The sequence below is a fragment of the Oryx dammah genome, unplaced genomic scaffold (assembly GCF_014754425.2).
Source record: "Oryx dammah isolate SB20612 unplaced genomic scaffold, SCBI_Odam_1.1 HiC_scaffold_25, whole genome shotgun sequence".
In the NCBI taxonomy this organism is placed as follows: domain Eukaryota; kingdom Metazoa; phylum Chordata; class Mammalia; order Artiodactyla; family Bovidae; genus Oryx; species Oryx dammah.
In genome coordinates, this window is record NW_024070209.1 from 105,101,798 (window position 1) to 105,129,206 (window position 27,409).

General features: G+C 52.1%; 1 protein-coding gene across 4 annotated transcripts in view; it reads right to left on the minus strand.

Annotated features, from left to right (window-relative positions):
• PNPLA7 (patatin like phospholipase domain containing 7) overlaps positions 1–27,409 on the minus strand; it is a 79,604-nt gene that overhangs the window by 41,742 nt on the left and 10,453 nt on the right. For all 4 annotated transcript variants that reach the window (XM_040225655.1, XM_040225656.1, XM_040225653.1 and 1 more), the window contains 6 exons: positions 13,012–13,140; positions 12,442–12,522; positions 11,512–11,638; positions 10,812–10,952; positions 6,102–6,190; positions 5,836–5,982 (listed from right to left, as the gene is read on the minus strand). In XM_040225655.1, the coding sequence (XP_040081589.1) occupies positions 5,836–5,982; positions 6,102–6,190; positions 10,812–10,952; positions 11,512–11,638; positions 12,442–12,522; positions 13,012–13,140 (714 nt within the window). The remainder of the gene's footprint in view (positions 1–5,835; positions 5,983–6,101; positions 6,191–10,811; positions 10,953–11,511; positions 11,639–12,441; positions 12,523–13,011; positions 13,141–27,409) is intronic.

Here is a 27,409-nt window from a genome sequence, read left to right on the forward strand (position 1 = left end):
GTTGCTAAGTCATGTCCGACTCTGGGACCCCATGGATTGCACCACGCCAGGCTTCCCTGTTCTTCTCTGTCTCCCAGACTTTGCTCAAACTCATGTCCACTGAGTCAGTGATGCCATCCAACCATCTCATCCTCTGTCACCCTCTTTTCCTCCTGCCCATGGACAGCAAGATCAAACCAGTCAATCCTAAAGGAAATCAGCTGTGAATATTCACTGGAAGGACTGATGCTGAAGCTGAAGCTGCAATACTCAGACCACTTGATGCAAAGAGCCAACTCACTGGAAAAGTTATACTGTGGATATTGGCAAACTGACTGCAAGGCTTGCATGGAGAGGCAGAAGACCCAGGCAGAGGAGCCGACAGAGCACCAGGGGAGCAAGGCTGGAGGACGAACACTATCCCACGGCAAGGCTCACTACGGAGCTCCAGGCACGAAGACCGGGGGGCACTGGAGACATACTGACAAAGAGGTCAATGGAACAAACACAGACCCCCAAACAGACCCCCAAAATGTGCAGCTGAGTGATCTCTGCTACAGGAACGAAGGCAACAGTTAAATGGAGGGAAGAAAGCCTTGTTAACAGATGGCACTGGAACAACTGGACAGCCACATGCAGAAAATTAATCCAGACACAGACCAGAGTTTTACTCTTTAAAAAATTAACTCAAAATGGATCATGAAAGTGAAAGTGAAAAGTGAAAAATGGATCATAGACCTAAATATAAAATGTAACATAAAAATCCTAGAAAGGTGACCACGGGAGAAACTCTGACTGCCCGGCGATGTGTCGTGGGCAACACACGCGTGACCCCAAAGCCGTGACCCAGGAAAGAAAGACTTCATGAGACGGACTTCGTTAAAACTAAAAGCTTCTGCTTGGTGAAGACACAGTCAAGAGAATGGAAAGACAAACCACTGACCGGGAGAAAACATTTGCAAAAGACACATCTGATAAAGGACTTCTATGTAAAAATATAAATACGTAAAACTCAACAATAAGGAAACAATATATTTTAAAAAGGGGCCGAAGACCGTAACAGGCCTCTCACCAAAGACGCTCAGATGGCAAATGAGCACGTGGAAAGGTTCTCCCCATCACATGTCATCAGAGAGATGTGAACTGAGACGGTGGGGTCTCACCACCCGGTTATGAGAGTCGGCCAAGATCTGCAGCGCTGACAACGGCGAAAGCTGGGGGGGAAGGACCAGCGGGGCCACTCACTCACTGCTGGCAGGAGCGTGAGCTCGGCACAGCCAGTGTGGAAGGCGGTGCGGCAGCTCCTCACAAAACTAAGCATTCAGTACACTCTCACCACACGGCCCTGCCACCACATCCCGAGTGTTTACCCGGACGAGCTTAAACCTTTAGGTCCACACAGGCACATATCGCAGCTTTACTCGTAATCAGCTAAAGTTAGAAGGAAGCAAGATGTTCTCCAGTTGATGAATGGACAAATGACCTCTGACCCCTCCAGACAATGGAATATTAAGCACGAAAAAAGACACGAACCATCGAGGTATGAAAAGACACGGCAGAAACTCGGAGGCAAGCTCCTAAGGAGGAGAATCCCATCTGGAAAGGCGCCCTACGCTACGTGCTCTGTGCCTGGCAGGATTCCAGCTCTGCAGCATTCTGGAAAAGGCTGGACCATGGCACCAGAAAAAGGGCAGGAGTCGCTGGAGGCTGGGGAGGAGGATGAGCAGGAGAGCACGGGGACCTTGGGGCAGCGAAACCGCTCCGCGTGAAGCCGCCACGGTGTCCAAGCCCACAGAAGGCACGGCCGCAGTGAGCCCCACGGGGAACTGCGGGCTCGGCGCCGCCGTCTCCAGGCAGGTTCCCGAGCCGTGATCACGGAGGAGGTGGTGCCCGCTCTCCGGGGCGGCAGGGACACGGGAAACCTCTGCACCTGCTTCATTTTGTTGTAAACCTAAAGCTGCTCTTCTCTTAAAAAATAAAATCTGCTTTAAAAAAATTTTAATAGCGGAAAAAAACATTTCATGACGACACCTGAGGAAACATGAACACTGGTTAAGTGGGTTCTGTTTTGAGGCCTCTCAGTACTTGGGTTGTGAGGATGATGTCATGGCTCTGTTTTGAAACAGGGTCCTTAGCCTTTAGGGAGGGATGATGGGGGCTGTCAGGCAGGCGGGGCAGGGAAAAGGAGCCCGAATTGGCGGTGGCTACGCACAAGGAAGGGCAAGCCTGCAAAAACAGAACAGAAGAAGGCCTGAGGACTGGAGTGAGGACCTCAGGTAAAGCACAAACACCACTCCGGGCTGGCCCAACTTACACAGGACAGGCCCAGGGAGAGATAAAGCGTATAAGCGTATAAATAGAGGAGCCAGAGCCAGCTCTCTCTCTCTCTCTCTCCCGCGCACTGGGGCGCTCTTCTCCTCGTCTCTTTAGATCGACGTGCCCTCACGCCTCAAAGATGGATTCTCCTGCTATCTTCTAAATAAAATAGAGCTGTAACACTGAGCTGTAACACTGATTTGTCTAAGAGCTGTGACACGGTCCATTGGAGACCTGAGAGCTGTGACACGGTCTATCCAAGACCTGAGAGCTGTGACTCGCCGAGGGGGCTTTGATGTCCGTCACTCCAAGTCTTTGCTGTGACGAGACAAAGAATCGAGGAACACACACTCGCGTGACCGAACGATACAGTGTCTGAGCTTTTCCAGGCAGAAGAGAACTGGAGGAGGGTTAGGAACAACACAGTAAAGAGACCAGCTGTGAGCAGAGGATCATTGGTTGGGTGACAGGTACCTGGGGGTGCTTAAGGCTGTTCCCACTACCTGTTTACATGTCTAAAGCTTTCTATAATGAATAAGAACACAGAAAATAAATCCTGGATGTACCAATTATTGAATATGAAAAATAAAATAATACAAATAAGTTTAAAATTATTAAAATGAGACTGAGAAAATATCAACTAAAATAATATGAAAATTTTATTGATGGATTAGATAAAATAAATAAACTTTTAAGCATAACTGAGGAATTCTAAAGTCCAGCTTTGGGGCATCTGGTTGGCCCAGACTTCTGGCAAAAGGAAAGAGAACGCCTTTCTGAAGGAAATAAAGCCACCTTTGGTCTCCTATAATTCCCACAAATAAACACTACATATAGCACACAGTGGGTTTCCCTGGTGGTGCAGAGGTTAAAGCGTCTGCCTGCAATGTGGGAGACCTGGGTTCGATCCCTGGGTCAGGAAGATCCCCTGGAGAAGGAAATGGCAACCCACTCCAGGATTCTTGCCTGGAGAATCCCATGGACGGAAGAGCTTGGTGGGCTACAGTCCACGGGTTGTAAAGAGTCGGACACGACTGAGTGACTTTTATCTATCTTTATCTTATAGCACACAGCTGCCAAGGAAGACCAGGTCCAGTCAGAGGTGAGACACCACAAGCCAGGGCCAGAGGGGACAGAGGACGCAAAGCGACTCCAAGGGAGGGACTCCACAGCAACAGGCATGCACGCCGGCGAGGCGCGTGACAGCTGGGCTCGAGACAGCAGAGCCAAGAAGCAGGCCTGCCAGCATGCTAACGGGAGAGCCAGCCTCAAGAACTCAGTCCCAGGCTTAACAGCAGACCTGCTTCTGTTAGAACTTAGATAAAAACATCAACATTTCCGTTTCTTTCAAAGACTTTTATAACGAAAATGCAGAAGCAAGCAGAAAAGGCAATGGCACCCCACTCCAGTACTCTAGCCTGGAAAATCCCATGGACAGAGGAGCCTGGTGGGCTGCAGTCCATGGGGTCGCTAGGAGTCAGACACGACTGAGAGACTTCACTTTCACGCATTGGAGAAGGAAATGGAACCCACTCCAATATTCTTGTCTGGAGAATCCCAGGGATGGGGGAGCCTGGTGGGCTGCCGTCTACGGGACCGCACAGAGTCGGACACGACTGAAGCGACTTAGCAGCAGCAGCAGCAGAAGAAAGGGTAAGATTCATAATGGGTAAATGAGAACGTGCATTCGTTCGAGTCTCTGAGGGCGAAGAGAGGAAATGGACAGAGGCAATACTTGGAGAGATAATGCTGATAATTTGCCTACAATGATTGAGAGGGACAGACCAAAGAAGCCCACAGAGTCTCGTGCAAGACGAGTAACAAGAAACCTGTGCTCAGTTCTGTCAGCGACACTGCGTGATCCGAGAGAGCCTATCCTGACAGCACCAAGGAGACAGCTCTCCTCAAAGGAGGGAAGACGAGCACGCCCTCCTCCGCAGACGCTCAGGCCGGAGGCAGAGCACTGCCGCTGACTTGCCACCAGGACTCAGCCCAGGAGCCATGAGCTGTCCCTCAGGAGGCTGAGTCCCACAGGAGAAAGGAGTCTCGAGCCAGCCGCGGCCTCCCTCTGCACGCAAGGTGGCTCCCCGCGCCCGAGAACTGGCGCGTGTCAGCATCTGGACCAGTCTGGCAGAGGCGCCCGTGTGCCCCAACGCTGGCCTGAAAGCTGCCCCAGCCAGGGGGCTGTGCCGTGCACGGGTGCCGATGGCAAAACCTTCATGAAAGTTCCCAGTTCCCGCCCAGGGAGGCCAGGAAGGGAGGCCCCATGAGCTGAGGGGTGTGGGAGGCCCCATCTATCCCCGTTTTCTGGGGCTCAAGGAGGACAGTCCAGCTGCAGAGCTACATTGCCCTGCGTGGCGCCAGAAGTGAGAGAGAAACCGCAGAGGAGTCAGGCCAGATCCCAACAGAGACACTGGAGACAGCATGATTCTGAGCCAGCCAGGTAGTCGTGAGCAAAAACACATCAATCCAGTCCTTCCCTGCATCCCGCACAAAAATTAATCCCATCTGCTTTAAAACCTGAGAAAGGCGCAGCAGCAGAGCTTTTTGACGACAATATATAAAGATATTTATGAACCCAAAGTAAGGAAACGTTTCTTAGACACAAAGAGCACCAACCATAAGAGAAAACAGCGATGCTGACTGCACTGAAGCTACCGACTTCCGCAAAGGCCATCGGAAGGCAGGAGAGGCAAGTCCCAGAGGCGACGGCCACGTGCAAGGCCTACGCAGCACAGGACTCTCGCTCAGAGATGGGGAAGAAACCCCAGAGGCCTAGCAGTGAAAGACAGAGAGACGGGCGGCAGGCTCCACACGCTCCCCCACCAGAGGCAGAGACAGTGAGCTGTGAGAGACGCAGTCCCAGCAGCAACCAAGGAGATCGCGTTAATGCTGAAACCCAAGCCCACACCCCCACTTTTATCTAAAATGGAAAAGCCCCCAAATTCCGACTGCTGGCACAGAGCCCTCATCCACCAGCTTGGAGAGGACACAGACCCACGTGTGACTGAGCTCAGCACTGGCATGGACGGAGCCTCTGGCTCAGGCAGCGGTGTGGGCGCAGACTCAGAAGACACACAGGACGCGTCCCTCCTACCCAGCGCACATGTGGGCGCTGGGCAGCCGTCTCCCGGAAGGAAGCGGGGTCGTGGCTGGGAGCACTAACAGTCTAGTCTGGGACAAGGTGGCTTCATACATTTCTGTTTAGAAGGCATGCACAACTCTTTATGTGAAGGGAAAAGACAAATAAAAAACATGTAAGTGATGAACGCACGTTTTTAACCCTTTGTTAGCATCCTGTTCCCTGTGGGCACCCAGAGGGCAAGGACCCCAGACTGCCCTGGGAGGGGGTCTGTGGAACACCAGCATCAGGACCATCGGGACACCGTCCTGAGCCCTGCCCGGGGGAAGGGGTAGCCATTGCCACCCCTACCCTGAAACAGCTGCCTGAAGAAGCGGGACTTCTGAGGACAGGGTCTCCAGGACAGGCAGACGCCCCCCCATCCCACCCCAGCCAGAGGAGGCAGCGGGGTCACGCACATCCAGCTTCATCAGGGTGAGCAGGTCCTGTGTGGCGGCTCTGAGGATGGAGTCTGTCTTCGTGCTGGCAACAGACTCATCCAAGGTACCGTCCGAGTTGGGGGGAACAGCCGATGGGGTCTCTGCAACAACCACACTCTTCTTGGACTGGAGAAGAACACAGGCGGCGTGATCAGAAGGGTGCGGGTAGCCGGCCAGCCCGGGACCTGACCCAAGACGGGCCAGCAGGGAGCTCCAGCGCAGGGGCGGGGCGGGGAGCTGCCTACCTTGCTGGCCACAGCGCCACCGGGGCACTCTTCTGTGGGTGGCGGGACCTGGGCTCGGGCACACACCATCCTCAGGTCTGAGGTGGCACCTGCTGTGGCCCCTGCAAACGGAGGGGAGACTCAGGGCGCCACACTGGTGCCCTGTGCACACCAGGCCCTGAGCACCCGCTCAGGGCAGTGCTGGCTGAGCGTACGGGCCCGCAGGTGGCACTAGACACAGAGCAGCCTCAGGCGCTCGCAGAAAGCTGCGGCCACAGGCACCCGCCACGCAGAGGACGGCCAAGCCCAGCCCCAGGCAGAGCTGGAGGAGCGCGGCGCCGCTCCCACTGGGCCGGCGGAGCCTGGGAGGCGGGAAGGAGTGCCTGTGGCTCTGCCTACAGCTTGAGAGCAACTTGGTGGCTCAGAGGTTAAAGCGTCTGCATCCAATGCAGGAGACCCAGGTTCGATCCCTGGGTAGGGAAGATCCCCTGGAGAAGGAAATGGTAACCCACTCCAGTATTCTTGCCTGGAGAATCCCATGGACGGAGAAGCCTGGTAGGCTACAGTCCACGGGGTCGCAAAGAGTCGGACACGACTGAGCAACTTCACTTTCACTTTGCCTCAATACCGCCCTTCATGGGGCAAATGAATGCAGTTTGTACTCGTATGAAAAAGTGAAAAATGGACTATTAACAGGAACCAGCCATTCCCTTCTCCGGGGAACCCTCCTGACCCAGGGACCGGATTCGAGTCTCCGGCATTGCAGGCAGATTCTTCACCATCTGAGCCACCAGGGAAGCCCCCTACAGAGACCAATGTCCACTAATTTTTTAAACATTATGTTTCATAAGAAAATTTAAGTCTGTATAGAGATTTTCTTATATTAATGAGGTTTTGAAACATTTAAAATAAACATAGCAGTTAATAACTACTTTTGTCCATCCTAAGAAATATGCACTCAGAACATTTTATTATATTATATATATACCAATATGCTGTACTATTACATTAGTAATTATTATTAATGTCAAAGCATTATGATACCAGTATCTATTTGAAAAATAAAACCCAACCACGCTCCCCGTGATAAACACACGCATATACGAAGAGTCATACGTTTCTACACTGACCTGCTGTTATACTCAGACAATCTATAAAGCTTTAAAGTGTTGAGCACAGGGACTTCCCTGGTGGTCCAGTGGCTAAGACTCTGAGCTCCCAGTGCAGGGGGCACAGGTTTGATCCCTGGTCAGGGAGCTAGATCCCACATGCTACAACTAAGACCCAGGGCAGCAAATAAATAAATAAAAATAACAAAATAAAAATAAAATGTTGAGTATAGCTTGCCAGTTTATGGCACTCGATCTGCAGTTGGTTAAATCTGTGGATGTGGAACCTGAGGGCCCATCTGAGGGCCCATCTGACTGTACTGCACCCTTTCATATGAGGGACGTGGGTCTGGTACCCACTGCAGGTTCTTTAACCAATCTCCTATGGGAGCCAAGGGATGACTGAGTATATCTCAGATTTTTGCCAGAATCACGTCCTCTAAGAGAGCATTATCTGTACAGACCAGAGGAAAGGTAAGTCTGTCCCTATGTGGATGTTAACTAGATATATTCGTGTAACTGGATACTTCACATGCAGATTTTGTTATATATGGATTGCTATTATTTTTAGTTATCTGCTATTTATTTTATCTGAAAAAAATCACTAAACATGTTTTTAATACGGTGGAGCAAATGGATAACACATAGAAGAAATATATCCCAACCCCATCCACTTCAGACAAAAGACTCAGTTCTAGGTGAGTATGAAAGATAAAGGCTTCCCTCGTAGCTCAGCTGGTAAAGAATCCGCCTGCAATGCAGGAGACCCCGGTTTGATTCCTGGGTGGGGAAGATTGGCTGGAGAAAGGATAGGCTGCCCACCGCAGTATTCTTGGGCTTCCCTTGTGGCTCAGCTGGTAAAGAATCCGCCTGCAATGCGGGAGGCCTGGGTTTGATTCCTGGGTGGGGAAGACTGGCTGGAGAAAGGATAGGCTGCCCACCGCAGTATTCTTAGGCTTCCCTTGTGGCTCAGCTGGTAAAGAATCCGCCTGCAATGCGGGAGGCCTCGGTTTGATCCCAGGGTTGGGAAGATCCCCTGGAGAAGGGAAAGGCTGCCCACTGCAGTAATCTGACCTGGAGCACTCCACGGGGTAGCAAAGAGTCGGACACGAGCAACTTTCACTTTCACATGAAAGATAAAATGTCAGATCTTACAGGCAGATTTCCTAGACAGGACACAAAATATATTAACCACAAAAGGAAAAATCTGATCAATGGGATTCTTAAAAGATTTCTATTCATCAAAGGATACTATGAAGAGAGTGAAAAGTGATCAGAAAATATTTTTAATACATACATGCAACAAAGAGCTCATACAGAGAATATCTAAAGAACTCATACAAATCAATAAGAAAATGAAAGGAAAACTAAGCGAAAAAGGCCAAAAGGCAATAAAAACCCCATCCCCAAGGAGACGGGGGATCCTCAGGCTCACAAGTCATCAGGAAGACGGGGCGACAGCCACAGCAAGGCCTGGGTGCGGGGCACACGGGGGCCGAACGAGAGAGGAAGGCTTCCTGGGGGCGCGGGGCCGCCGAGCCGCATGGCTCCCAGCGGCGTGCCTGTGTGCTGACCCTCCGACAGACGAGGCCGGTGAGCACCTGAGTGGGGCTGAGAACCAGACTGCTGGAATTTAAATACAAACAACCACACGTGGCAGGTGGCCGTGTCCTGGACTGTGTGCACTGGAGCAAGCAGACAGTCTTGTGACCCTGGTGAGGGTGGAGCCAGGCGAGCACCAGGAGCCCCCGGCAGCACCTCCCAAGCTAAACACCACAGCTGCCCTCGTCACTCGGCGGCTCCAACAGATAACAGGTGCCCCACAGACACACGGGCGCCCGGTGTGCGCACAGCGAGACAGCGCTTCCCCCCGAGAACGGCGTGTTGCCACATGGCACTCTGAGGCCACAAACACAGGCTGAACAGAAGCCAGACTCAGAGCCAGTCTCAGGGTTCAGAGGTCAGGGGAATGCGAGGTCACAGGATGACAACCGCACCACTGCTGACAGGAACTGCGGGGCCTCCAAGTGGGGTCCCTTCTGGGTGCTGGCCTCACAGGGGAGCTCGGTTCGTGCAAATTCATCCAGAGTCCCCGAGGGCTTGCACATTCTGTATGCACATTACACAACCACGGACAGTTTGTGAAAATAAAGAATCATTGCTAATTGTGAAGAAACAGATAAACACACAAGCAGAGCATAAAGATCCCTCAACAGTAGCTCCAAGTAATGAAACACCCAGGACAGGCAGATCCACAGACAAAAGCAGGTGGGTGGCAAGCAGTTGGGAGGTGCCGGCTGATGGGCCAGGGGTTCTCCACCAGGGGACGAAAATGTGTTGGGATTAGGTAGTGAAGGCTGATGCCCAACTTTGTGAAAAAACCGAACCCACTGAAGCTGTGAGCTGTGAAAGGGTTCAGTCCGGGACGCTCCTGGCGTTCCAGTGTTCAGGGCTCCACGCTCCACTGCGGAGGCTGCAGGCTCAGACTCCCTGGCTCAGGACTAAGACCCTGCAAGCCACGTGGCATGGCCAAACTAAATAACTAAAAGGGTGGATTTTATGATGTGTTAATTTTACCTCAAGAAAGTTGACTAAAAAAAAAATCTGTGTAGATACAGAAAGGAAAGGTGCTGCCGAATGAAGATAGCCCTAGAAAATGCACCAGAAAAGTGAAAGATTGTTTTGTGAGTGGTGCTGGGTAAATTACCACTAGACAGAGAAAGAAAAAGCTGGATTTCCTACCCTGAATATAACGTAAGAGCGAGCCATGAGGACGGAAAGACTTCCACATGGAAAGTGAAGCTGAAAAGCCACCAGACAAGAATCCAGGAGAGTGTGTTTATATCCAATAAGAAGGAGAGGCAAGTGAGACCCAGAATGCAGCCACAGGCAACAGCTGGTTTTCACATACGGACACCGAGGGTCTCTGTCCCAAAAACAGAGGCCGGGAGAAGGTCTGTGGACGTTAAAACTGATGGGAGATCCCTATCGGGAGCATACGAGAAATGTATGCAAACCAACCAACCAAATTCAGGAAACCCTGCAGAAAATGGGCAAAGAATATACATAGATGATTCGTAAACAGGGAACCCAAACAGCTCTCGGACACACCAGATGATTAAACCTGCCAGCAACCCAGGAAACGCAGGTGAAGACAAGACACATCCTCGGGGGGGCACCGACAGCGTCCCACAGCCGGGACACGCCGAGGGCAATCACGCACTGCAGGTCTCATCGGCCAGCTGAGGTCGCAGCAAAGGTCCCCGTCAGGGAGGTGCCCGGGAGAGGGAAGAGAGCTGGCTGCCGACCAGAGGTCACAAGGAGCCCTCTCTGCAGCCGAGACCCGACAGGAAGACCAAGCAGACAGCAGAGAGGGCCGGTGCAGGCACCTTACGGGGAGGGAAGCTGGGCGACGGCTGGGGTGCCAGGGAGACAGTGAGGCAGCAGCCTGCTAGCACAGCCCGGCTCGGGGGCAAAGGGGGGGGCAGCAGGCAGTGATTACAGCAGGGCTGGGCAGGGCCCAGCCGGGGAAGCGCCCTGGGCACGGAGGCCAGGACGCAGGTGCAGGGGCCCCTGGACCCAGAGCACGCTGGCCGCCTGGGTGGGTCAGAGGGTTCTTTACCTGCAGGAGCCGAAGAGGCCTGGATGCCAGCCTGGGCCTGGCTGAGCTTGGCCGCCACCTCTTCATGGACAGAAGGCAGCAGGACGGGGTGGCTCCTCTTGGGCAGAGGCCCACAGACTGCGGTGCGGCTGCCCCCACGATCTGCTGGGAGGAGCAGAATGAGGCAAGGTCTCTGCTCCCAGAGCGCACAGGCCGTGCGACTGGAGGCCTGGGACAGCCCCCAGCGGACCCCACCACCTGCCCCCACAGGCCAGCTGCTCGTCGCCTGCACCCGTCTGGCCCATGACCCGTGCCCGCCTGGCCCGTGACCCGTGCCCGCCTGCTCAGGCAAGTGGCGAGTGAGTGGCAGCCCCGGCTGCCCTCCCAGCTCTGCCGCCCGGCTCTGAGCGCCCCAAGGAGCCTGGCCAGCCTGCCCCCCAGGCCCTGCTCCTCATTCTTGAATGGATAGGGAGAGCCCAGGGCAGTCAGTGTGCCTGTGTGTCACCGTCATCCCAGAGGGGACTCCCAGGAGACAAGCCCAGTCAACAGCCTCCTTCCCCAAACCCACGCTCCCCGAGTGCTCAGAGCTGTGCATGCAGAGGGCAAAGCTGGGGGCCCACCCTTGGCTGGTTTTCTCCTAGGAGGAGTAGGGGGCAGGACGTGTGTTGGGGGGGACAGCTGGTGACTGAGGGCAGGAGGCTGGCCCCGGGATGGGCAGAACCTGGGCTGCAGGGCTCCTGCGGCCGAGGTGGCCTCTCCAGCCTCTCCTCCAGACTGCAGCACGTCGGCTTCTTGGCCTTCCCGGCAGTCACGCTGGCCACAGACACGAGCGGGATGGCCTGGCTCTCCTGAGACGGGGAGAAGCAGGGCTGCCTCAGGAGCGCTCCTGGGGCAGCATCCTGTGAGCGGGGAGGCGCCGGCAACGCAGAAAGAGGAGGGTTTAAGGCAAGAAAGGCCCAGCTTGCTGTTGTCTTGCAAACTCCATCATGTTTAAATAGTGGTCAAAACTGTCCGAACCTCAATACACTTCATTAAGATGAGACAACGCAGGAAACACAGGACGTGCCCTGAAGTATCAGCAAAGGGAGACGTGAGAACCGGGAGCGCACCCAAGCGCGGCGTGGAGGCTGAGTGAACACTGGCTCAGCCTGCAGGCCCACGGGGCCGCTGGAGTGTGGCTCATCAGGCTCTGGGCCCTCCTGGCCCCCACATCATGCTTACCGCTCACCGGAACTGAGGGGGTGAAGCAGCTTCTCCCACCCCACAGCCATCAGCTCAATCCACTGGCCTCGACTGAGGCAGGGTCGAGGGCAGGGCACGCTGCCCCAGGTGCCCTCAGAGGGGCCCAGGGCAAGGGGCAGGCCAGGGACATAGCTCCGCTGGTGGGTGTCAGCTCGGCGCAGGTCAGGTAGAAGCTGGGAGGGCAGCCACGCGCTCAGAACAGGGGGACCAGAGAAGCAGAATTTGGCCAAACCACAGGCCCTCCCAGAGGGCAGCCGTGTGGGCACCGGGCCCGCAAACAGGCAGCGTGTCCCCGGGACAGGCTCAGCACTGGGTCCCAGGAGACCCCACCCCGGCCTGTCTGCTGGCCCGCCCCTTGAGGCGGAAGCAGCCGTCCCGAGGACCCGTGGTGGGATGCTGGCACACTCACGGGGTTGAAGAGCTCCGTGGTCAGGCCGAGGTAGTTGTGCAGAGCCAGAAAGGTGACCCTCTGCAGCCGCACCATGATGATCTGCGGAGAGACGGGCCAGCTGAGCGGGATGGGCCTCCCCAGGGGCTGAGCCCACCGACCTCGTGGGCCGGAGAGCCCCTGGTGGAGACAACCCAGCCTTCATGCAAGGTGTGGGCACGGGGCAGAAGGAGCCTGCACTGCTTCTGCAAGTTTCTAAAATTACTTCAAATCAAGACATTTAATAATAACAAGAGTTCTTTTGGGACACGGTAGGCAATCTGAAGACGGCATTGAAGCTATCAATATTAGTTTTTACAGCAAAATATGTATTACAAGGTTTTAAAAAAAAATCTTAGTTCTTCCAACACCCACCATGAACCCCACATCGCCAGCACGCAGTCCTGCCAGTGAAGGCACTTCCACTATTGTGGACATGCCTCGTGGCCCTGGGACACAGTAAACCGATGATGAGATACTCAGGGCCTCGACCCTGGGCCCCTCCCTGAGACGGCCAGGGCACCAGACAGACTGCCTGGAAAAGTGGCTCACCTGCACCACCCTCACCAGAGTTTCAGGATATCTCTCAAAAACTCCTTGAAATGCCGTAGCTGGCAGCCGGAGGATGGTGGAGGGGACAGCAGCGCGGGCGGACACCGTTCTGTACGGCGCGGCGTGGCCCTGCAACGACAGCCCCAGTCAGCCCGCGCAGGCCACCCCGAGACCTGGAGCCTGGCTCCCCCAGCCCGCGTGCGGCCTCAAGCATCACAGCTCTCAGCTCCCTGCTCTCCTAGGCCTCAGGCAAGGCCTAGGAGCCAGGATCACCCACGCAACGAGCCTGCTGAGCCCTGCCTGGCCACCAGCGCAGCTCCCGGTGGCCAAGGACTGGCTGGGCGCCACTTGGGAAAGGGCGGGTGTGTGGCAGCAAAGCTGACTCTTTCAGCCTGTTGTCATTCCCAGGCAGTGGCCTGGCCCTTTCTGGCTTGCGGTTCTGAGTCATGCCACCACCTCTCCTCTGAGTGCCGCTTCCAGGCAACCACCAGCTTTTTTCTGAACTGATGTTTTCCTTTGTCAAAGTACCACATAAGCGGACTCACACTGGGCCAGGCTCCTTCCACGGAGACAGCACACCTGAGGGGCGTCCTGCTGCTGGCGCGCCAGGAGTCTGTGCTGTTTGTTGGCGGGAACTAGCCTGTTTTGCGGACGCATCACAGTTTCCTCGCGCACCCAGCATATGTGTGCTTGCGCGCTCAGCCGCTTCAGCCATGTCTGACTCTGCTGCCTCCTGGACTGTAGCCTGCCAGATTCTCTGTCCACCAGGCTCTGAGGCAAGAATACTGGAGCGGATTGCCATGTCCTCCCACAGGGGGTCTTCCGGAGCTGGAGATCAAGCTCCCATCTGCCTGCGCTTCTTACTTTACAGGGAGATTGTTTACCCACTGCACCACCTGGGAAGCCCTATGCACCCAGCCGGTGACGGACGTCTGGGCTGTTCCCAGTACTGGCAACTACAGAGAAAACTAAATATTTCCATACCAGATTTTGTGTGAACAAAGTTTTCATCTTCCTTGCTAAATACTGTGGAATTATTTAGAGTTGGAGTTGGAGTGGGGGCTGACCTGTAAGGGGGGCGCTCACACATACCACCATGTCAGTCACCACCCTTGTCAGTTACCCGAGAGAGGAAGAGGCCTCTGCCTGCGTTTGGATGGGAATTTGCCTCTATCTATCCTCCAGCCATAACGGCTGAGCAGGCAAGAACTGATGCTTTCCAACCGTGGTGCTGGAAAAGACCCTTGAGAGTCCCCTGGCCTGCAAGGAGGTCAAACCAGTCAATCCCAAAGGAAATCAACCCTGAATATTCATTGGAAGGACTGATGCTGAAGCTCCAATACTTTGCGACCCCGTGGACTGTAGCCTGCCTGGTTTCCCCGTCCTGCACTATCTCCTGGAGTTTGCTCAAACTCAAGTCCATTGAGTCAGTCAAGCCCATTGATGCCATCCAACCATCTCACCCTCTGTCGCCCACTTCTCTTCCTACACTCAATCTTTTCCAGCATCAGGGTCCTTTCCAATGAGTCAGCTCTTTGCATCAGGTGGCCAAAGTATTGGAGCTTCAGTTTCAGCAACAGTCCTTCCAATGAATGCTCAATGTTGATTCCCTTTAGGATTGACTAGTTTGAGCTCCTTGCTGTCCAAGACACTTGCTCTCAAAAGTCTTCTCCAGTACCACAGTTCGAGTACATCAGTTCTTTGGCATTCAGCCTTCTTTATGGACCAATTCCCACATCGGTCCATGACGGTGAAAGTTGCTCAGTCGTGTCCCAGGGACTGTGTAGTCCATGGAATTCTCCATGTCAGAATACTGGAGTGGACAACTGTTCCCTTCTCCAGGGAATCTTTCTGACCCAGGAATTGAATCGGGGTCTCCTACATTGCAGACACATTTTTTACCAGCTGAGCTACCAGGGAAGCCCAGATTGGTACACGACCACTGGGAAAACCATCGTTTCGATTACACGGACCTTTGCTGGCAAACTGATGCCTCTGCTTTTTAATACAGTCTAGATCTGTCATAGCTTTTCTTCCAGGGAGCAAGTGTCTCTTAATTTCATGGCTGCAGTCACCATCCACAGTGGTTTTGGAGCCAAGAAAAGAAAATATGTCACTGCTTCCACTTTTCCCCTTCTATTTGCCATAAAGTGATGGGACTGGATGCCGTGATCCTAGTTTTTTGAATGTTGAGTTTTAAGCCAGCTTTTTCACTCTTCTCTTTCACTTTCATCAAGAGGCTCTTTACTTCCTCCTCACTTTCTGCCATTTGAGTGGTGTCATCTGCATATCTGAGACTGTCAGTATTTCTCCCAGCAGTTTTGATTCCAGCTTGTGATTCATCCAGCCCAGCATTTCACACGATGTACTCTGCATATAAGTTAAATAAGCAGGGTGACAACATACAGCCTTGATGTACTCCTTTCCCAATTTGGAACCAGTCTATTGTTCCATGTCTGGTTCTGTTGCTTTTTGACCTGCACACAGGTTTTTCAGAAGGCAGGTAAGGTAGTCTGGTATTCCTATCTAATAATTTTTCCACAGTTTTTTGTGATCCACACAGTCAAAGCTTTAGCATAGTCAATGAAGCAGAAATAGATGTTTTTCTGGAATTCCCTTTTTCTATGATCCAATGGATGTTGGCAATTTAATCTCTGGTTCCTCTGCCTTTTCTAAATAAAGCTGGTGCATCTGGAAGGTCTTGATTCATGTACTGTTGAAGCCTGGCTCGAAGGATTTTGAGCTTTACCTTCCTGCTGCTGCTGCTGAGTCACTTCAGTCATGTCCGACTCTGAGTGACCCCACAGATGGCAGTCCACCAGGCTCTCCTGTCCCTGGGATTCTCCAGGCAAGAACACTGGAGTGGGTTGCCATTTCCTTCTCCAATGCATGAAACTGAAAAGTGAAAGGGAAGTCACTCAGTCGTATCCGACTCTTAGCGACCCCATGGACTGCAGCCCACCAGGCTCCTCCGTCCATAGGATTTTCCAGGCAGAGTACTGCAGTGGGGTGCCATTGCCTTCTCCGATTGCCTTCCTAGTGTGTGACATAAGCACAATTGTAGGGTACTCTGAGCATTCTTTGGCGTTGCCTTTCTTTGGGACTGGAATGAAAACTGACCTTTTCCAGTCCTGTGGCCACTACTGGTTTCCAAATCTGCTGACTTTTGCTGGCATTTGCTTTAAGACCCAGAATATATTAACAGCATGGACTGTGAGTGCCCCACGTCCACATGGAAGGCACATGCTTGCTACTGTTGGGATGAGTGTTCAATAAATGTTCACTTAATTAATTAAGCAAGGAGGCTGATGGTGCTGTCTAGATTTGCTACATCTCTGTAGACTTTCTGTCTACCTACCCTACTGATCACTGAAAGAGTGAAGTCATCAGCTATAACTAGGGATCCATTTCTCCTTTCACATCTGTAAGTTTCTGCTCCACTTTTGAAATTCCATTCTTAGGAGAATACACATTTGGGGTTGCTCTATCTTCTTGACGAGTGGTATTCCTCACCCCAGAAACATTCTGTGGTCTGAAGTCTACTTTGTCTAACATCAATGCAGCCTTTCAGTTTTGAGTTTTCATGATGTAGTCTATCATATTCTTCCCTTTTCGGTCTGCCTAAGTCTTTATGGCCATAGCAGTTTTATGAGGCCAGCATGCAGCTGGACACTGGTGTTTCTGTCTGAACGGATCCCATTTAATCGACGCATGCAGCATCATCACTGACGTACCTAGGGCTAGGCTCCAATTTTCTGGGAAATGTTGGAATTTTTAGCAAGTTATCAAGCTGACCGGGTTCAGACCACGAGTTCTGTCTTACCCCCTGCCCCATCCCACTGCTGTGTGTGGCTGGGGCCCGCATCTCTGACTTTTGGGCGATGCCTCAAGTGCCTGGCTCTGCTGGCGCCAATGCCCCTCGGTCTGAGACCTGGGCCGAGGCTGCATCTCAGCCGGGTTCTCACGGCCGTGCCTGGCCTGTGCCGTGCTGCTGTCTGCCCTGAGACTCTCAAGACCCATGCCCACTCTCTGCCACACTGAGAGCCCGTGATCGGGCTGCCCTGAGGCAGAGCACTGAAACAGAAGGGGAAACCCAGGGAACTGACCATTCTTGGGCTGCTCTTCCTGTTTTCAGTTCCCATCCGCAATCTACCCACTTTTTGCATTCTACCCAGAGTTTCTGTTGTAATCAGCAGGAGAGAAACGCTATGGTAGCATCACTCTGCCACAGCAGAACAGGTCTATTTCATTCTTATTAAAAATAAAATCTCAAGGTCTCTCTTCTTTGAAAGCCAGAATGAAGAAGCTTAATAAACTGCCACAGAGAGCAGCACGCCCGTGTGGTGAGGCTCACTGTTGCTGCTGTTGGACAGCCCTGCTTCACTTGTATGCAATGCCCTGCAGAAAAGAACTCACACAGATAAAACCTAGTGGATGTCCAGTCTCCTGACCTGACTGTCCATGAGTGAACATGGAAAATGCCCCTTCCTCCCAACAGCCCTGCCTGTCGGGAACACTGGGCTCTGGCTCAAGGGGTCCTCGGTGTGCTCTGGGCTTAGTCATATCGCTTCTGCCTTGAAGTCCTTTCTGCCTGCTTCAGATCCTTTATACTGAGAAGGCTGTCCCTGTATGAATCCAGAGAAGCCAAAGCTCAAAGAGATAGATGCACCCCAATGTTCATAGCATTGCTGTTCACAAGAGTCAGGCCACAGCAGCAACCTAAGTGGCCACCAACAAACAGACGGATAAGGAAGGTGTGGAGTGTATACGCACAACGTGATACTGTGGCTGTTTAGCTGCTGGGTCACGTCCAACTCCTTGAAACCCTATGGAGTGCAGTCTGCCAGGTTCCTCGGTCCATGGGATTGCCCAGGCAAGAGCACCAGCGCCAGTTGCCATTCCCTTGACAAGAGGACTTTCCCAGACCAGGGAGTGGACCTGTGTCTCCTGCTTGGCAGGCTGATTCTTCACCACTGAGCCACCTGGGAAGTCCACGGTGGAATGCTACTCAACCATAAAAAAGGAGTGAAGTGATGCCACCTGCAGCAATATGGATGGACCTAGGGACTACTAAGTAAAGTAAGTCAAAGACAAATATCACGGAATTTATCATGTGAATGAATTCCGCATATACGTGGAATTTTTATTTGAATTATACGAATGAACTTGTTTACAAAACAGAAATAGACTCACAGAAAACAGACACAGAAAACAAACTTACGATTACAGAAGGGGAAACGGAGGGAGGGATAAAGCAGGAGTTTGGGATTAACACGGACACATCCCTGTGTATAACGCAGACAAAACCATGTCCGACTCTATGGCGCAGGGAGCAGTACCCAAACGGTGGCGACAACCCGTGAGGAAGAGGGATCTGCACAAAGCTGCGCACACGTGAGCGCAGCTCAGCCACTGTCGCACAGCTCAAGCTAACGGGACACTGTAAACCGACCAGCTATAATTCAGGTTTTAAAGACCCATAAAAACCAAAAAGTTCTGAGTTCAAAACAATAAGAAAAAGAGAGAGGAGGTTGATCCATAAAAGATCCACGACCACAAGACGCAGGAGCCCCAGGCAACACAGAGCAGCCCCCCGCCAGGCGTCCAGCCCAGGGCTGGGGGCCAGCTCCAGAGGCCCTGGGAGGCAGAGGCAGAGGCCAAGCCAGGCCACGGCTCGGCCCTCGACGTGCACGCACCGCCGGCTGCTCTGTGGGGAGCGGACCCGCAGGGGCGAGGGTCGCTCTCAGACACGACCCCACCCCGCTTCCGGGCCAGCTCCACAAGACCTGTGCTGGCAGCATGTCTCACGCGGCCAGGAGACCCCGGGAGAAATGGGGGCGGACACCCCACAGCCCCACCCCACAAGCCCTGACGGAGAGCAACTCTCATCAGTTCCAGAATCGGGGAGAAGAGCGTGTGTGTGTCTGTATCTGAGTATGTCTGTGTGTTTAAGGGCAGGGTGGGAAGAGAAAACGACAACTCAACAGCTGACAATAAAAACAGCTCAAATGCACTTGTTTACTTAGGAAAATAGTGCCCTCAACCTCACCAAGAAGCTCTGAAAGCACAGGTGCGACAGCTACAGGGGTGTGCACAGGCCTGGCACACACCTACACGCCTACAAACGCTCTCTGTGGCCCGGGCCACCACAGGAAACAGTCACAAACACTTGTCAGCCAACAACGAGCAGGTCAAAGGGCAGCGAGTGGACAACGGAGCTGCAACACCACGTCTCCACGGAGGGATTCATGCCGGCGGCCCCCACACTGCAGGGCCGCGCAGGGTGCGGCACCACGGACCAGCTGGCCACAGCAATCGCGCCACGCTTTGCAGAATATCAGAGAAAAGGCAGAAAAGCAGCTGCCTCCTCGGAAAGGGTGGAGGGCAGCGGGGTGGCACCAGGAGCCCACAGTGGCACCAAGAGCCCACGCGGCCAGCCTGAGTGACAGGGCCATCGCTGCCTCACCCGGCTCACAGCTGACACGTCTGCTTCCTGCGCTGTGCTTTCCTGTGTATCTGAAATCTCTCATAACAAATCTGTAAAAATTACAACAATGGGGCAGGTAGGATTGCAGGAAAGTGTTCAAAAGGGACAAAACTCCCGGACGATGAACGAGCAGCACATGCCCCCACAGCTCGCGTGCACTGGCTGTGTGGCCGGGTCAGGCGTGGACTCCCCTCTCACATAGCTGGACTGCTGGTAACACGGCAGGCCCAGACCCGAGAGATGGACACAAACAAGCGGAGGCAAGAAACTCAGAGGGGCCAGAGGCGACACAGGGAGCGAGGAAAGTCTAGTCTCGCTTCATCCATAAAAAATATCGAGAGGAAAAAAAAGCTCTCGAAATAAAAAATATGACTGGAGAAAAGGGAGCCCTCCCACACTGCCGGTGGGAGTGTAAATGTGCAGCCGCCATGGAGAACCGTATGGAGGTTCCTTAACAAACTAAGAATAGAGCTACCATGTGACCCCGCAATCCCACTCTTGGCCAAAGATCCGGAGATAACTCTGGCTAGCAAAGACAGACACACCCCAATGCTCACGGCCGCACTGTGCACAGCAGCCGAGACACGGGAAGCCTCCGTGCGTCAGCAGGTGAACAGCTACAGGAGACGTGGTGTGTGGGGTGTCTGCACACACACCAACAGAACGGTACTCAGTCACAAGGAAACACAAAACACTGCCATTAGCAGCAACGCAGCTGAACCAGAGACGATCACACTAGGTGCAGTGAGTCGGGGGAGAGACAAGCATCGCACGGCATCACCTACACGTGAAACCAAAACAATGCCACAGGCGGACTCAGCTACAAACAGAAACAGACTCAGACACAGAGAACAGCTTACAGTTACCAAAGGGAAAAGGCGGAGGGCTAGGTGTTAACATATACATACTACTATATTTAAAATACCACAGAATGATTGCTCGTTTCCAAAACAAACCATTCAACATCACAGTAATCCAAGTCTATACCCCAACCACTGATGCCAAAGAAGCTGCAATTGACCAGTTCTATGAAGGCCTACAAGACCTTCTAGAACTAACACCAAAAAAAAAAAGATTTCCTTTTCGTCATAGAGGACCGGAATGCAAAAGTAGGAAGTCAAGATATATCTGGAATAACAGGCAAGTTTGGCCTTGGAGTACAAAATGAAGCAGGGCAAAGGTTAATAAGTTTGATCAGGAGAACACACTGGTCATAACAAATCCTTTCCCAACAACCTAAGAGATGACTCCACACAGGGACATCACCAGATGGTCAATACTGAAATCAGACTGATCACATTCTCTGCAGCTGAAGACGGAGAAGCTGTATAGTCAGTCAGCAGAAACAAGACTGGGAGATGCTGTGGCTCAGATCATGAGCTCCTTATTACAAAACTCAGGCTTAAATGGAAAAGAGTAGGGCAGGTCATTAGCATTCAGGCATGATCTAAACCAAACCCCTTAGGACTATTCAGTGGAGGAGACGAATAGATTCAAGGAGTTAGATCTGGCAGACTGAGTGCCCGAAGGACTACGGGGAGATTCGTGACATTGTCCATCCTAAAGGAGACCAGTCCTGGGTGCTCACTGGAAGGACTGATGTTGAAGCCGAAACTCCATTACTTCGGCCACCTGATGCAAAGAGCTGACTCATTTAAAAAGACCCTGATGTTGGGAAAAATTGAGGGCAGGAGGAGAAGGGGACGACAGAGGGTGAGATGGTTGGATGGCATCACCAACTCAATGGACATAAGTTTGAGCAAGCTCCGGGAGTTGGTGATAAGACAGGGAGGCCTGGTGTGCTGCAGGCCATGGGGTCGCAAAGAGTCGGACACGACTGAGCAACTGAACTGAACTGAACAGGAGGCAGTGACCAAAACCATTCCAAATAAAAAGAAATGCAAGAAGGCAAAGTGGCTGTCTGAGGAGAGTATACAAGCAGCTAAGAAAAGAAAAGTATTGAAAGGCAAGGGAGAGAGGGAAAGATGTACCCAACTGGAGGCAGAGCTCCAGAGAACAGTAAGGAGAGATAAGAAAGCCTTCCTCAGTGATCAATGCAAAGAAATAGAGGAAAACAGCAGAGTGGGAAACACTAGAGATCTCTTCAGGAAAATTAGAGACACCAAGGGAACATTTCACGCAAAGATGGGCACAATAAATGAGAGAGACAGTAGAGACCCAAAAGAAGCAGGAAAGATTAAGAAAAGGGGGCACAAATACACAGAAGAACTATTAAAAAAAAAACCCTCAATGACCCAGGTGAACAGTGGCGTGGTCTCACCTAGAGCTGGACACCACGGAGTGTGAGGTCAAGTGGGCCTGAGGCAGCACTGCTATGAACAAAGCTGCTGGAGGTGATGGAACTCCAGCTGAGCTATTTCAAGTTCTAGAAGATGGTGCTGTGAAAGTGCTGCACTCAATATGCCAGCAAGTTTGGAAAACTCAGCAGTGACCACAGGACTGGAAAAGGTCAGTTTTCATTTCAATCCCAAAGAAGGGCAATGTCAAAAAAAGTTCAAACTACCTTGCAATTGCACTCATTTCACATGCTAACAAAATTATGCTCAAAATTCTTCAAGCCAGGCTTCAGCAGTATATGAACTGAGAACTTCTAGATGTTCAAGCTGGGTTTCGAAGGCAGAGGAACCAGAGATTAAATTGCCAACATTCGCTGGATAATGGAGAAAGCAAGACAGTTCCAGAAAAACATCTACTTCTTCTTCATTGACTATGCTAAGGCTTTTGATTGTGTGGATCACAACAAACTGTGGAAAATTCTTAGAAAGACGGTAATACCAGACCACTGTACCTGCCGCCTAAGAAACCTGTATGCAGGTCAAAAAGCAACAGTTAGAACCAGATATGGAACAATGGACTGGTTCCTAATTAGGACAGAAGTATCTCAAGGCTATACACTGTCACCCTGCTTATTTAACTTATATGTAGGGTACATCATTCAAAATGCTAGACTGCAAGAACCAAAAGCTGGATTTAGGATTTCTGGGAGAATTATCAATAACCTCAGATATGCAGATGATAGCACGCTTAACGACAGAAAGTAAAGAGATACTAAGGAGCCTCTTGATGAGAGTGAAAGAGGAGAGTGAAAAAGCTGGCTTAAAACCCAACACTCAAAAACCTAAGATCATGGCATTTGGTTCCATCACTTCGTGGTAAACAGATGGGCGAAACAGTGGAAGCAGTGGCAGATTTTATTTTCTTGGGCTCCGAAATCACTGTGGACAGTGACTACAGCCATGAAATTAAGACGCTTGCTCCTTGAAAGAAAAGCAGAGAGACATCACTTTGCCAACAAAAGCCCGTAGAGTCAAAGCTATGGTTTTCCAGCAGTCATGTATGAATGTGACAGTTGGACCATAAAGATGGCTGAGCACCAAAAAATCGATGCTTCTGGACTGTGGTGTGGAGAAGACTCTTGAGAGCCCCTTGGACTCCAGGGAGATCAAACCAGTCAATCCTAAAGAAAATCGACCCTGAATATTCACTGGAGCGACAGATGCTGAAGCTGAAGCGCCAATACTTTGGCCACGTGATGCAAAGAGCCAACTCGCTGGAAAAGACCCTGACGCTGGGAATGATTGAGGGCAAGAGGAGAAGGGGGAGGCAGAGGATGAAATGGTTGGATGGCATCACCGACTCAATGGACATGAATTGGAGCAAATTTCGGGAGACAGCAAGGGGCAGAGGATCCTGGCGTGCTGCAGCCCACGGGGTCACAAAGAATTGGACATGACTCAGCAACTGAACAACAACATATTTAAAATAGGTAACCAACAAGGACCTACTCTATAGCACAGGGAAGTACATTCAATACCCTGTAATAAACCATTATGGAAAAGAATCTGAAAAAAAAATATATAGGTATTGCTGAATCAGTTTGCTGTATATGTGAAATTAAAAGAACACTATAAGTCAACTAGACTTCTATAATAAAAAAATGATGACAGAAATTAAAATCTCAATGGAAGATCTGGAAAGTAAACAAAATCTCCTTAAAAGTATAATAGAAAGATAAAGGGAGTGTAGAATAAAGACAATTCTAGATCTGTGAGGCTTCAAAACCCACTCTCCCTGCACACTTCTCAGGAAGCAACAGAGGGTCTGCTTCACCTGAACAGGCAGCTCAGGAGAGGAGGTGGGAGCCCTGCCCAGGGAGGAAGGAGCCCTGCCCGGGGCGGGGGCTGGACTGAGTGCCCCAGAAGTTCACAGGGGACAGAGCCTGCGGACCCGGAGGTCGCTCCCTGACTCACGGACTCCTGGACGAGGGCAGCAGCGCACGCCACGCACAGAAAACTAAGTGACCGACAGTGAGGCAACTGTCAACTCCAGGGGAACGAGAAAGAACGTCACCTCCAGGCTCCACAGGCTCAGCTGCCAACCACGCCCACGGGTGCGATGAGAGGAGCAGGCCGGCGAGGCAAGCAGGGCATTTTCTGCAGCGGTAAGTCAGAACAGAATCGAGACAGAAGACTCGTGAAGCAGCAAGAGCCGCAGCTGTGCCCAGGGCACTGGAAGAGCTGGAGGCGGCCTTTCTTGGGAGAGGGTGGCGGAGCAGACAGCTGCGCTTCACAAAGCATCAAAAACATCGTTAGAATTTGTTCAGGTTATTTTGATAAGAACAAATAAAAACAATTTTAAATCACAAATACACATTTGGTGAGGCGAAAATGATGTCCTTCCAAATGACCATTTGACCCAGTACAGACGTGTTTTTTCCAAACACCCCCCTCCCCGCTCTCTGCCCCGGGGGCACTGCGTGGGCAGGACAGCAGCCCCCGGGGACCCGGGCCGAGGGGACCCAGCGCCTGGGAGACAGCAGGTGCCTGGCCCTGCTCTTAGCACACGGCCTGCGGAGCTGCCACAGAGGGTGCTCAGCCCAGAAGCCACAATGGGGTCGGGATCAAGACCAAGAGGTGAGACATGAGCCTCCAGCGCCTCTCTCTCATTCTTATCTGGGAGCACCCCCATATGACAGCCAGCCTGTCTAGGCCTCCCAGGCCTACAGCACACCTCACAGAGTCAGACACTCAAGCCAGAACCGCACAGAACCACCGTCCTATGGCCCAACGGGCACACCCGGGTGCCCTCTCCCAGCACAAAGCTCCAGGCAGGAAGCAGGCAGGTTTGCTCAGAGTGGGTGGGGTCCCTCTCAGCCCTGGCCAAGCACATGCTAAAGGCATGTGCTAAAGACAGAGACCCGGGTCCCACACGTCTCCCCCCCGGCCCCAAACAGCTCAACGCATGTGTACTGGTCTGACAGGGGCAGGCTGAGCACAGCGGACACCCCTGAAATCTCCATTTGGAGCCTGTCACCCTCGTCATGCACAACTGAGGGCTGGGCCAGCATCACACAAGCTCCAAGACTCCCGGGCCCGCACAGAAGCAGCCCTGCCATGGTTCTGCTGAACGGCCCCAGAAAGCCCTCTGTGCAGTGTCTGGAGAAACTGAAGTGCAGGTTGCTTGAGTACACAGCTAGAAAGAAAAGCGAAAGGCGTAACCTCCAAGGGTTAGATTAAAATCAGATACGCCTTTCCAGTGACACAGGTGCGTCTATCAAAGCAGCTGCATACGCTGCCCATCTGCTTCCTGTTAAGTAGGCTCTGATCAGAAGAGAAGATCAAACACTGAGCTCCAGTTAACTGGGAGGAAATGGGGCACACTGAGCTGAGCCTTTGCAGCCAGTGACAGAGATAAATTAATTTTTCTATTTTTGAACATGTTTGAAATATTCCATGATACAAAGTTTAAAAATCATACCCTAACATGAGATGCTATTTTTTTAACCTATTGGAGTGGTGTACGGAAAGAGCAAATCAGCCAAGGTGGCGGTGGTCCGGCCTCCCAGCCCAGGGCCTCTCACTCCCACCCCATGTTCTGTAACGTGGTCACGGAGCAGCTAAGGCCACTGACAGCACTGCACACGCGCGCCACGATGCATCCACTTGGCCGCCGGCCGCTTCTGTCCTGTAAACATATAGACGCTCCCCCTGGAAAGCCCGTGGCTGCAATGATGCTACATTACGTCTCATCTCTGACGCTGGTGACGCAACGCTCAAAACTCGCCAAGCCAGGCTTCCGCAACACGTGAACCGTGAACTCCCAGACGTTCAAGCTGGATTTAGAAAAGGCAGAGGAGCCAGAGATCAAATTGCCAACATGCGCTGGATCATCAAAAATTCAAGAGAGTTCCAGAAAAACATTTATTTCTGCTTTATTGACTATGCCAAAGCCTTTGACTGTGTGGATCACAATAAACTGTGGAAAATTCTGAAAGAGATGGGCATACCCGACCACCTGACCTGCCTCTTGAGAAATCTGTATGCAGGTCAGGAAGTTCGAACTGGACATGGAACAACAGACTGGCTCCAAATAGGAAAAGGAGTACATCAAGGCTGTATATTGTCACCCTGCTTATTTAACTTCTATGCAGAGTACATCATGAGAAACACTGGGCTGGAAGAAGCACAAGCTGGAATCAAGACTGCTGGGAGAAATATCAATAACCTCAGATATGCAGATGACACCACCCTTATGGCAGAAAGTGAAGAACTAAACAGTCTCTTGATCAAAGTGAAAGAGGAGAGTGAAAAAGTTGGCTTAAAGCTCAACATTCAGAAAACAAAGATCATGGCATCTGGTCCCATCACGTCACGGCAAATAGATGGGGAAACAGTGGAAACAGCGGCTGACTTTATTTTTCTGGGCTCCAAAATCACTGCAGATGGTGACTGCAGCCATGAAATTCAAAGACGCTTACTCCTTGGAAGAAAACTTATGACCAACCTAGACAGCATATTAAAAAGCAGAAGACATTACTTTGTCAACAAAGGTCCATCTAGTCAAGGCTATGGTTTTTCCTGTGGTCATGTATGGATGTGAGAGTTGGACTGTGAAGAAAGCTGAGCACCGAAGAATTGATGCTTTTGAACTGTGGTGTTGGAGAAGACTCTTGAGGGTCCCTTGGACTGCGAGGAGATCCAACCAGTCCATTCTAAAGGAGATCAGTCCTGGGTGTTCATTGTAAGGACTGATGTTGAAGGTGAAACTCCAGTATTTTGGCCACCTGATGCAAAGAGCTGACTCATTTGAAAACACCCTGACGCTGGGAAAGATTGAGAATAGGAGGAGAAGGGGTTGACAGAGGATGAGGTGGTTAGATGACATCACCGACTCAATGGACATGACTTTGGGTAAACTCCAGGAGTTGGTGATGGGCAGGGAGGCCTGGCGTGCTGCAGTCCATGGGGTTGCAAAGAGTTGGACACGACTGAGTGACTGAACTGAACTGAGCGTGGCCCTGCCCCCCAGAGTAAGACCCAGTTTTACCTACAACCAATCCCTCCCACCAGGAAGCTTTCACAAGCCTCTTAACCTCATCCATCAGAGATAAGACAGAATGAAAGCCACAATCACAGAAGAGGTGGTGACGATGAGCAATATGGACCACAGGCCCCTGCGTGTCAGCGAGACCCGGTGTGCGGACTGTGAAGCATGAGCAGCCTGTGGCCCGGCGGGGGCGTCGTCAGGGCGCCCAGTGTGAGTGAGTTCACAGCGCATCGGCCGTACACCCAGTGTGAGTGAGTTCACAGCGCATCGGCCGTACACTCAGGCAGAGGTGCTGGACTCGGGGAAGCAGCTTTAGCAGAAGCAAGGGGAACCCCTGGCAGCGTGGCTTTTGCGACTCTGGGACACAGGGGTGGATGGTATCATTTGTTCCGGGGATGAAGTAGAACAGTTGGCATCTATAACCCCTCACCCCTCATTGAGACAAAGGGTGTAGAACTTTTGAGACTCAGGTCCCTGCTTGTTAGCAAGGCCAACCGTGCAACTGAGAGTGGACCAGCAGTTTAAGCCCACAGCAAGAGACATGGGGGGTTCAGTTAGAAGATT